This window comes from Durio zibethinus, chromosome 7 (genome assembly GCF_047325235.1).
Source record: "Durio zibethinus cultivar Kanyao isolate XHJ-2024 chromosome 7, ASM4732523v1, whole genome shotgun sequence".
Taxonomy (NCBI): domain Eukaryota; kingdom Viridiplantae; phylum Streptophyta; class Magnoliopsida; order Malvales; family Malvaceae; genus Durio; species Durio zibethinus.
The window spans coordinates 18,289,426-18,301,939 of NC_143168.1; the positions used below are offsets into that span (position 1 = coordinate 18,289,426).

General features: G+C 27.7%; 1 protein-coding gene across 1 annotated transcript; it reads left to right on the forward strand.

The window, feature by feature from the left end:
• Positions 1–7,197: 7,197 nt before the first annotated feature.
• On the forward strand, positions 7,198–11,881 carry LOC111276896 (uncharacterized). The gene is made up of 8 exons (XM_022862850.2): positions 7,198–7,473; positions 8,360–8,641; positions 8,745–8,803; positions 9,598–9,657; positions 9,773–9,842; positions 10,601–10,670; positions 11,352–11,378; positions 11,464–11,881. The coding sequence occupies exons 2-8, from the start codon at positions 8,435–8,437 to the stop codon at positions 11,511–11,513; spliced, it is 543 nt and encodes a 180-aa protein (XP_022718585.2). The 5' UTR covers positions 7,198–7,473; positions 8,360–8,434; the 3' UTR covers positions 11,514–11,881.
• The last annotated feature ends 633 nt before the right edge of the window (positions 11,882–12,514 follow it).

Genomic DNA, 12,514 nt, shown 5'->3' on the forward strand with positions numbered 1-12,514 from the left:
ACTTAAGAATATGTACTAAATAAATCTTTTTCAAAATTTTGATCAAGTTTATTTAGCTTAATATTTTGTCGTTTCAAAATAATGATCAATTCAAGACTAACACCTTAAGTAAGTGGATTTATGTTTTGAAAAATATTTATTTAGAATCTATTAACTTATATTGTGTATGACATTATTTAGTTAAAAAAAAGGTTAAATGTTCATTTAGTTCTATTATATTAGTTTTGCAATATTGGCATATATTAATACCTCTAAACCAATTCGTAATTAGGTACCTAAATTTATATTTCATCAAGTACCTTGATCTTTTGAATTAATATTATTAATCAATAAGGTGACGTGATAAAAATATCCAATAAAATCATGATATGTGATATTTTTAATTAAAAATAAGAAATGAAAATCTAAAAAATTATTTTGATTTTTTATTTTTTAAATCAAAAGAAAAAAATGAATTAAAGAAATAAAATGGAGAAAAAGAAAAAAGTAGAGAAAAGTGAGAATAAAAATAATGGGAGGTTGCCACAAGCAGAACAAGAAAAAAGTTTTAGTGGGGATATATTTCAAATTTTATTATACACACACATGATATTTTATATATATAGGGGAGAGTAATAATTGGTTTAAATAGAAAAAATTGATTAAAATCTGCCTTTAAGGTAAATCAATTTCAATTTTCTTAGTTTAATAAATTAAATCAGTTTGGGGTTCACTCTATACGATGTAGTCAGTCCATTTTTTGGTGTTGAGTTTTAAAATCCAAACAGATCAAAAAACCAAAAATTTAATATTTTCTAATAAAATAAATAAAAATATTATTAATATTTCATATTTTAATTATTTTAATTACCTATTTACCCTTGCACTTTTCTAGATTGATTTTTACCAAACTTTAAATTTTAAATCCTTAGTTCCTATCTTTCTCCCTTGCTTTATGTTTTTCTTTGTTGTCGCTGCCCACTCAAGCTCAACACCTCATTTATCAACCACCAACCAACCATACCTTTATTTTTCCTCTCACTTTTCACAATTAGCCCACAATTTAAACACCATACTATAAGGTAGAACTTTGATTAAGTCTTCTACTCGTGCAATTTGAAGGATCAAATCTTATTTTCCAAATGCTAAAAACCCAAACGTCATACCAAGCCTCATAATCGCCTTTCTCATTACTTTTAGAGATAAGATTTTTTTCTTCATTTGTTTTTTTAAGGGGTCATCGACATCAACCTTTTTTGTATGCAATCTCTATGTTTTCTTTCAATATACGTAAATAAATTTATAAAATTTTGAATCTTTCTTTTGACATGTGTTCTGAGTAGTTTATATCTTAGGTGTTTCATGAATTATTATTTGTTACTCTAAGTCTCCTAACTTTGGCTTGATTGCTTAGAATAAAGGCTAACAATGATGGGATTAAGTTATTTTGAAATTTCTTTAGATTAATTTTCATTTTAAAACTAAAGGTAATTTACTTGGTTTTTATTAATGTTCTATATGAAATCTAAGCATCTCTTTGTTGTTGACCATTGGCTTTGGTTGTATTTTATGTACAATCTGCTTCATTAGTCTTTTCTTTCATAGCTTGATTGTTATATGAGATTTGTATGACCTTATATAAACCATTTTGTTTAGAGTCCGAAGGGCATTTATGCTTTTGATGGTATACCGTATAAGTTGTTGTCATCTTCATTAACATAAATTATTGTCCAATATTTAGAAAAAAATCATCATAAAAAGTTAAAAGGTTCAAACAATTGTAATATTTCTAATTTTATCTAATTATTTTTCATAATAAAACTACTTTCTAGCTAGGTTTTATTTAAGATATTAGTAATAATGTCACTAAGATTTGATCTTTCACACTAGTTTACAGTTTGAATTTACGCTGTTGTTATTAGACCTAAAATTCAACCTTTATACCAATAGTTGTATTATGTAAGGTTGTATAGATCATCATGATTATTAATATGGTCTTTAACATTAACTTTGGTTTTTTATCATTTTCTTGTGTTTATTTATAATTAAACTTTTATCTTTTTTTTAATATATCAAATTTAATAAGTGATACAAACAGTATACAAGCTGATACTTAAGTAGACACACATGGTGTAAAAAGTGAAATTGCGAAAACTCAATAAAAAAAAAAACTACTTAAATCATAGTTAGAGGTATAAGGCTACTTTTTCAAATTTACCAATGACAAAGGTGATCTTAAAGCTAGATGTAATTATTGTGATAAAAAATTTTATGCTCATCCTATACAAATAGAACATTTGCATTAAAGAATCACATGGGTTATTTTACAAAATTTTCTCGTGCTAGCTAGTGGTATCTTTCTTAAACAAAATTAGTTTTGAGTTTAAAAGGAGATAAGTTTTTAAGTACTTGAAAGTTTGATCAAAATGACATTAGAAAATGTGTGGTTGAGATTATTATTATTATAAATGAGCTATTTATAAATGAGCTATATTTTAAATTTTTTTAAGGGAGAGGATTTAGGCGTTGTATATCTATTGCATGTCTTAGATTTCATGTATTATCATGATGGACTGTTATTAGGGATTGTTATCAAAATTATACAAATGAAAAAAATTGCTTAAGGTAATTCTTGAGATCTTCTTTTATGATAATGGCTTTTACGATTAACACATGGATCTCATTACAAAAAATCAATTATATGTGTCTTACATCTCATTTTGTATATAATGATTGAAAGCTAAACAAAAGGATATTAAACTTTTATCCCATTTTTAATCAAAAGGATGAGACAAATGGTAGTGCTATTGAGAAATGTTTGCGTAATTGGGGGATTGATAAGGTTTTTACTATTACAGCTAATAAGCTTTGTTACAATGATGTTGCAATCTCATACTTAAAAAAAAAATTTAGCAATGCAAGAACTAGTATTGTAAGAGGCAAATATCTGCATGTGAGAAGCATTTATCATATTGTTAACTTTATTATAAGTGATGGATTAGAAAGGAAAGAATTGATTTAATTGCTCGTGTTAGAAAGACAATTAGAAATATGAGACAATTACCCTCTATGTTAGCCAAACTTAAAAAGTATGTTGCCAATGAGAAAAATTTAAAGTAAGAGTTTTTTGTGCTTGAATGTTAGTGCTATGAGGAATTTCACTTACTTGATATTGGAACAAGTTTAATAATTTGAATGAGCTTTTAAGGCATTTGATGATATTGATCATTGTTATAGAAGTGAGCTCTTCTTTAAAGATTGGATGCTCGATCAAAATGATTGGTCAAGTATTAAAAAATTAAGCATTTTCTTGCAAAAATTTTACAACCTCACTTTAAAAGTTTTAAGTTCTTCATATGTCACCACTAATACTTTTCTTGAAGGTATTTGTGGTGTTTATGGTATTTTTTCCAATTGTTAATTGAATGCTAATGTTGAGTTGAGTGTAATGGCTAAGAGAATAAAAGATATATATGACAAGTATTAGGGGATTGTGGGCAAAATGAATATATTGCTTTATATTACTTCTATTCTTAACCTTAGAAAAAAAAACTTGCATTTGTGAAGTTCGGGATTTCTTTTTAAAATAGAGTTGATTCAGTTAGATAGTCAATCGTACTTATACAAAAAAAGATTAATGGCAACTTCTAAAATTATGTCTAACAATTAGTTTACAGATCTATACCTTATGACATATGCCACCATTTTTTTTAGTTCTTATTTATTTAAATCTTTTAATTTAAAACTGATTTTTTGTTATTTTTTTGTTTATGAATTTTTAAATTTATCTAAGATTGTATTGGACTTTGTACTTAATAAATAAGTGTATTGATCATTTAAGGTAATTTTATATATTTTATGTATTTGAAAATAAATAAGCTAGATAAGGATCGTAATCTTTCCACCTATAAATGATGCAAAATCATTTGTTTGTGTAGTTTATATGAATATTGCGTTATAGGTGCTCACTACAAAAAATTTACTATTAGTTTGTTTAATGTGGATTTTGCTCATTGGTTTCTAAAAGCATGATCGATTGAAACTTCATTTTCTTTTTTCGGCAAACATAACTGAAACTTGATGCAATGACCAGACAAAAAAGCTAGCAAGCTAATGCCAACTGGTATCATTGTGTAAATACATTTGACACATTGTCATTGGGAGTGCCTTTTTTCAGAACACCGTTTGTATACAACGTATTTGTACATTATACAACAATCCTAATCAATATGATATTTCTATTTTTTTCTAAACTTTGTGTTATATACTAATTTCTCCATTCCTCAATTGTTACTCATCAACAATTCATTCATAGTTTGTTTTAGTTTTTTTTCTTCCAATTTAAATTATTATCAAAGGTGTTTATAATTAGGTTTTAACTGAATTAATCGATTTAATTTGATTAATCGATCAATCACTGAATTAATTTTAATTGATTAACGAAAATAATTTTAGAAGAATTTTAATTTTTTGTTAATTCGGTTCGAAAACCGAATTACCTAAATTTTAACTAAAATATAACAAAATCTAAATAAAAAATAAAAAAGACATAAAATGAATTATTTTATTTCATAAGTTGTTAAAGTTTTTAACATAATATTTTGGTATTTGAATATTTTGTTGAATAATTTTATTTAATTTGTTTAACATATGAGAAATTAATAGTTTAAAATATAATATAATTTAAATATATTTATTATTTGATTAACAAAAAAATTAATCAATCGACTTAAATTTGATCGGTTAATTTTTTAAATTAATAAATTTGATTCAATTAATAAAAATAAAATAAAATAATTCAATTAATTTGATTTTAAATAATTTTTAAAATTAATAAAATTGGCTAAATGAACAACTCTAATTTTTTTTTGTCTGTCATCAAAATATAAGAACCCAAATCAGTAAGTTGTTCTTACAAAAAATTAAATGGGTTCGTTGCTTCATTTTCAATTGATTCCTCAACTACTTAACATAGTATGACATGTTACCAGGATCTATTCAAATCCAAAATAAAGGGCCAATATTCCTTTCGAAAGAGTAGAGTATATCTTTTTCATTTGCCTCCTCTCATACCAGGATGCATCACTTTCCCAAAAAAAAGATCAGAAATTAATACTTAATAAAAATTACTAGCAAACTACAATATTTAGAAGCCAATTCAAGTAGGTAGATGTGTTTTTGCAGGAATGGAAGAGTATTGGTGCTTAGTGCTGACAAAGAATGGTAATTGAGTGAAATAGTGTTGTTTGAGACTCATGGACAGCAATTAGCTAATTTCTTGAGATTTATGGATTGTTGTTGGCTAATTGCTTGTTTTATTCAAGTTTGTTTTATGTTGTATTGGAGATTGCATTTTTTATGGTTGTTATTGAGTTTGGACTGTATTAGATTGCTTTACATGCGTTATAACAGTGTATTAGGTTGTTATTGAGCTTGGAGTTCTTTCAAGTTGCTATAACAGTGTATTGGATTGTTTTAGACTTGATATTTAGTTTAAATCTTTATATTTTTAAACTTTTTTTGCAAGTTGATCTTGCGACACGAAAAAAAAAATTGACGAACTTGATTTAAATCGATTAATTTCAATTTTCAATTGGTTGATTTGATTTTTTTGTAAATTAAATTATTTAAATCGATTTTTAAATTTTTTAATTGAATTAATCGAATTAATTGTTTCTTAATCCTAATCTATGTTATATTATTAAAAAAATTACATTAAATCCAAAAATTTTAAGTTTATAAAACTATAACATATAATATCTTGTTACTTTATTAAAAGGTTAATATAACGATAAAGAAATATTATTTCAAGTCTATAATTTGATCATCCTTAAATTTTATAAGTTAAATTGGATTTCTTTTCATTCTTATTTTGTTATTTTTTATCTTTTAAAAAAAAAAAGAAAAATGTTGTATTTAGATAGAAGAGTAAACAATTTTTTTATGAAATTATATATATTTGAAGAAATTACAATCATAATTAAATAATTTTTAATATACACCAAAAAAAAGAGAAACCAAGAAATCAAATTAACAACCAATCAATCAATCAATATATAATTTTAGACAAAAATCACACTTGGTGGAACTTAAAATTAGAGACTTAAAATTTTGAAAGCATTTTCATTGCTATCGAGACAAGATTTTATCAATAGGTTAAAATATATTTTCGAATACGTAAATTTTAAAAATTAATTTTTATGATAATATATTAAAAAATATATCGCATTTCATATTTTATTAAATATTTTTATTAATGGTCAAATTATCTCAAATAAAAATTTATAAATATATTATATAAAATATAAATTTAAGACACTTTAAGAAAAAATTTTATCTTCTTTTTAGATTTTTCTGAAATCAATATTAGTAAATTAAAAAAATTTACAAAATCACTTACCCTAAATTAAGATTTTTGAGAATTGAGTGGGATCAAGTGACAGCTACTTTGTACATGACTACGCCACTAGGAGTCGCTGCCCATGTTAGTACGTTGACCATCTTGCTCTCTCCCTTTCACCTTCCTTCTCGCTTTCTCTTTCTCTCCTTTATTCCATTGTCTCTTCTAGTTTGATTAAAAAATAAAAATCTGTTTTTGTTCAAAAGTTTTCAATTTTTTAAATTTTTTAAGAAATTTTTTAATTTTTTAAACGTATTAGTTTAGAAAATAAAAAATAGTTTTTTGAAAATTTTAAATTTTAATAAAATTTTTCATGTTTTATTATTTTATTATTTTTTAAATATTTTAAAATTTTCATTTTTTAAAAGTTTTTATTTTTATTTAGAAAAATCATTTTTTTGTTTTTTGTGTTTATTTACATTTTAAATTTTTTATTTTTGAAAATTTTAGTCAAAATTTAAATTTTTAATTTTTAATTTTTTTAAAAATCATATTTTTAATAAATTTATTAATCATGTTCTTTTACATTAACACGATGAAGTAATTGATGTGATGATAATTACATAAAAATTGGCATTTTATCATTAGCTAAATAAATCTCGTCATAAATCATAATAAAGTAAACGGAAGGGTAAAGTATTTGACGGAATATAAATTTTCATATATTTACTTACAAATTTTAATATTTTAGGAATTACCAAGTATTTAACTTAGTCAAAATTTATTTATGTTTTGCCCATAGTCAAAATCGACTAATACTACAGTACTAATCTGTTGTTTTTGTACAAAAAAAAAAAAAAAAGATCATTAACATTAGTTAACTCAATTTTCATTTTTAACGAGAGAGAACACAACGATTTCTCAAGTCTGAGGATCCCACCCTCTTCTCGCTCTGCGTTCCTTGCTGCTATTTTTATAGCCATTTCCCAGTTCTTTTCTCCCCCATTTTCCTCTCCGTCGCAGCCATTTTATATTCCCTTAACCTTTGGATTGAACCCAAACACAAAACCCCGGCAACTCAGCGAAAAACCCACTTTCCCATTTAACCCAAGTCAATATATCCACGATCCAACTCTGACCCAAGTTTCTAACAGGTATAGTTTCTCTATTTCTTTGTTCCTGTTCCTTTAAATTTTTGTTCGCAATTTTGAATTACCAATGTCTTAGATTATGTTTCTATTTTGTTTTTCATAAATTTGGTCTTTGGAAAATGTTTGTTTCATTAATGAATGTCTAGGATAAAGTATAAACTTGAAATGTTGAGAAATTTAATGGATAATAGTAGCCTGTTGTTGTAATGGTCTGAAACCTTTGTGGTTAAAACCCGATTGGATGAAAAATTGGAGTCTGGGTGTTTAATTTAATTGGATCAATGCACATTTGACAAAGTTCAAGAGGTCTTGTTTTTGGTTTGATGCCGGAAACTGAAGGAACCAACCTAAGTTTATGATGTTGCATTGGTTTCTGAGTTTTGAAAATTTTGTTGTTTGATTTTATTAAATTAGGTATGGTTTGGTTGTTGCTTTTGCTACTTGGTTCTTTTCCCCTTTTGGAATAAAAAAAAAGTGTGTGGATACAAAACAAATAATCTATGTTTATCTTAGTACTAAAAATGCGATTCTCGGAGAATAAAATGTATGATTCTAATTTTATATGTAATAAATATGTTAGAATTGGTGTTAACTTTAATTGTTTGTTCATGTTTTTAATTAATTATGATTATGCCTTTTACCAGTTTCTTTTACATTTTAGCAATGTTTAGAAGCATAATTGCAAATAGCAAAGTCAGAAAGCAAGTAACGAGAGCAACAACTATATGGAGCCTAATTAAGCCCTTCCTTTACTGTTACTATTAGATATCAATAATAATTACTTTGTATTTTTTTTCTTTTATTTTATCTGTAACGTAATCGGAATTCTATTATAATTTAATTTTCCTGCCCGAGGCAGATTCCTGAAATCTGGTTATGCACCATGCAGATTTCCTTTTGAGTTTTAAGTTGATACTTGCCGTGGTCTTTTAGCACAGAGGGGAAATTTTATTGGTGCTTTAATATGATGGATTTTTCATGGTTGAGTGCCATCCTAGTTGGAGCAGGCTGCCTTGCCTTGGGGTACTGCATTGGTAGGCGCTATCCTGCTTGTTTATTTCTCTCATCAAGAGGAGCTAAAGATACTACAATCTCTAAAGCAAATAAGAAGAAAACCAAAGAACCCTTTGAAATTGAAAAGTTGGCTGACATTCTAGAGGATTTTAAAATGGTATTGAACTGTCTTGCCTCTCTTTGGGATTGGCATGTTTGTGCAAACTATTAAATGTAAATATAGACATTGAAAATCTGTGTCTTGCTCTTATTATCTTCAGGTATTGGTTGTAAGAAATGATCTTAAGATGGGTAAAGGAAAAATTGCTGCCCAGTGCAGGTGAGGCTTTGTTTTCTAGTTTTACCTCTAATTTCACTTTTCATTAGATGCAGATGTTAAACTGTTGAGATATGAATTTAAATATCAAGCCAGGGAGTGCAGTAAGTGTTCTGTTATTTTTAAGTGAGTTACTGTATGATTGTTGTTAGATCCTTTCCTATCCCATAATTTCATGGATTAGATGAGATATGCTTATTCCTAATCCTGATAATGAATATCTGTTCAAGAAAAAGTGAATCAATGGCCAATTAAAGCTCTGAATACCATCAATTAGATTGGAATAATACTTGAGTGTTTGGGGTGTGATAAGCAGGAGTTCTTACAGCAGATCATACTCAAGAAATGATTGAAACATTTGCACCCTGTCAAGTGTAATGCATATTATAAATTTCATTGAGTCATGACATTGCATCTTGGAAGACATTGGTTTTAATTTTTTGGGAATTTAATTTCCTCAAAACAAGATTTAACCCAATGGGTAAGGTTGTCATAAGTTCCTGGTGTGCAACCATATGGTTTGACTAAGCTGCCAATTGGCGGACTCATCTCTTGCCATCTTTTATCCAAATGCTAGTACTTTGGTGGTTCCTCATTTTGCCATCTTTTATAATGACTTTCTTTTAAATTTACAATCACTGACATTTTGTACCATTAAAAAGTGGTCATCTGTTGTGATTTCTTTACCTCTGTTGAATGACACTTGGTTGATTTGCATATATTTTCTTGACTTACTTTGTTCTTTTGAACTTTTTATTTTCAGTTCATAATACAAATCTTTTTTTTTCATTGTTTAGTCATGCGACTTTGGGTCTCTACAAAAAACTCCTTCATCGAGCACCAAAAGCTTTGGACAGGTAGAGCCTATGCACTGTTCTGGTGTTACACTACTGAAACCTTAGTTTTTGCACTTTTTGTTCCATCTCTGTCTTTGTCACTCTTTATTTTCTTCCTTATGTTGTCAATATGCAGGTGGGAGATGTGTGCTCAGCCAAAGGTGGTTGTGAAAATTGATAGTGAGGAAGATATGCTAGTGTTGCAAGTCAGTGTGGTTTAAGATCTATTTTGTGCTTCATTTTCTGATAATTGTCATGGATACTCCCTCTAGTGTAATCACCATCTAACTTGTAGTTTTTTGAATTTGCACCAACAAATTATTAAAACGGAAAGTTTTGGTCAGAAGAAAAAGCCATAGCATGTTAAAGAATTAAGTTATTGTGGTGCGAAACTAAGCATTCTTGATTGAGTATTGCATGAAAGACATAAGTTGGTGCTTTTTATGGGTCTTGTCGTAGAGGCCTTATTTTCTTCTTTATATGAGAGTGGCAGATGCTCTTTCTTGAACTGTTAGTTTTGTGAATTTCATGAGAATTGCAGTTGAAACAGTAGTTAATTCTTAGAAGAATATTCAAATACACTTGTGGTCGGTTTCTTGCTCAAATGATGTTCTACATTCTTTTTTCATTTTCTAAATGGTGTTTCTCTCTTCTTCATTACATTTATCCGTCTGTCTCTATATTGTGTGTGAACCATGCTGATGGTAATTCTTCGATATATAGCTTAGGATTTTGTTGATGTTTATTTCAGCCCTTTCTAAACATGTTGCCAAAATATGCTTAACACTTTGCAGGTTGGAATGACGTCAACTATTCATTGGTCTTATGTTTCTGCTTAGCCTCTAGGGAGCTTTAATATTCTTTTTTTTTAATGCTCATAGGAGATTTAATATTTGTGATGATATATCTTGCTATCACATTTACATAGATTTCTCGATTATTAACCTCAATTTTAACTTTTCAGGAGAGGGCAAAATCTCTAAACTTACCAACCCATATCACCATCGATGCAGGGAGAACTCAGATTGCACCAAGTGGGTGTCATAGTTTATTTTCTTTCTTCCTTCATAAATATGTATCATGGTTTTGATAATTGATCTCTTTCTATAAATGATAAAGTATTGAATTCTAGGTTGGGTTGTCATTGTTTATTTCACTATGATTGGGGTTTGTTCACTCTTTACTATTTAAGTAACGTTATGAAAACTAATTTCTTTTCGGAACTGTCAAATACGGACTATTATTAACTTAAATTATTGATCCTACTGAGAAAGTTAGCAAGGACAAATTATGGAATCATTTTGATGCTTTTCTATGAGTGTCCTTGAGCCTTTATTGGTGCAAACATCAGTGTTATATTTATTATTAGAATTAGCACTTCTATGAAAAAGTGGAGTGGTGGAGTCCAAAGCTTAAGGAAATAACAAATTGTCTAATTATTAGAATTAGCATGTGCTGCTAAAAGCTTCATATCTATAAGTTTTTTTATCAAACATTTAATATGGAGTTGCTTTTTGATTAGCAATACGTAGTTTTTGGTTATCAAGTACTGCTTAGTTTATTTTCATTTCTCCGCATATTGTCCCAAACAGCTGACTGCATTTAAGCTTTTGGGTGTTTCATTTAAAGGGAACTTTTCAATAGCTATTTATCTCTGAAAGCTTTTTATTTAATATACCATATGATGAAACTTACCAATTTGTATACATTTTCAGATTCGAGGACAGTGATGGCGATTCTTGGTAAGTTTCTCTTTTGTCAATAATCCTGTGAATTTCTATGTTGTTTTTTAAATTCTACCTTTGGTTCCATGCAATGTTCGTATAGGACCTATTGAAATGGTTGATGATGTAACTGGTGGACTGAAGCTATTGTAACGGTTTCTCAATCCCATCGAATCTTTACCTGATAAACTCCGATCGTAGAACTTTGAGGAGCATCTCCTTTACAAGACTTGGGGGTATTTTCAACAACCTTCTTGAAGATAATTTGTCCATTAACTTGCGAGAAATATCCACTGTATGCTTGGCCTGAACCAGAAACTCCTTTTAGATTCGTAAGACTTATGTTACAGTTTTGTGATGATGGCGAAAAGTTCGAGCCATAGGCCTGCTCACAGTGAGCTTAAAGGCAATTAGGGAATTGTTTTCATGAATATTCAATTATGTTTCAGATATTTGGTTTATTAATTTGCCAGCTATAATGCTTCTAATTTATTCCCTTTGAAGTGTTTTGAACATTCCAACTCATTCCCTATTTTCACATTTGCATTCATTATTAATTGGTAAAGCTGGTATGTGATTTTGTGGAGACTGAATAAAGAAAGAAGCCTAGGCAATTGGATTGCTTGATGATCAAAACAAGTTTGTTGCTGGATTTGCCCCGTTTGATCAAGCTCCTCTGGCAAAGGCAACTGATCAAGCCAATATGACTCTTTCTCAATATTTGAAATCAACTGCAACTAGAATTCATACTGAGCTTTGGAGTGGTTTTTTTTTTGCAAAAAATTACTTATGGATAATTATATTTTAGACTAAATTTTTTTGTGGCTTTAAAGCCAATTAAGGGCATCATTGTCACTTAAAAATATTATTCTTTCTGCCCTATAAATAATATATTTGCGTTTATTTCTTTACTATATTCCTTTGATAAAAAAAAAAAAAAAAAAAAAAAAAACTTTGGCTTGATTTCTTTACTGTCACTTTTTAAATTTTGATCATTAATATTTTAAATATTTTAGTAATTAAAATTTTATAATAATATATTTCAAAATCTCTTTATGCAAGATTTTTGAAATTTTTATATTTTAATTAGCAATATATTTAAAATAAAAGAGTTTTACTAACGAGTATTAGATGCTCGGACTCCTTAAGAGTTA

Bases quoted from the DNA above. Each gene is read 5' to 3' on its own strand.
- LOC111276896 (XM_022862850.2), top strand. From the start codon at position 8,435: ATGATGGATTTTTCATGGTTGAGTGCCATCCTAGTTGGAGCAGGCTGC. The intron at 9,658-9,772 runs GTAGAGCCTATG...GTCAATATGCAG, and splicing joins GCACCAAAAGCTTTGGACAG to GTGGGAGATGTGTGCTCAGC. The intron at 9,843-10,600 runs GTCAGTGTGGTT...TTAACTTTTCAG, and splicing joins AAGATATGCTAGTGTTGCAA to GAGAGGGCAAAATCTCTAAA.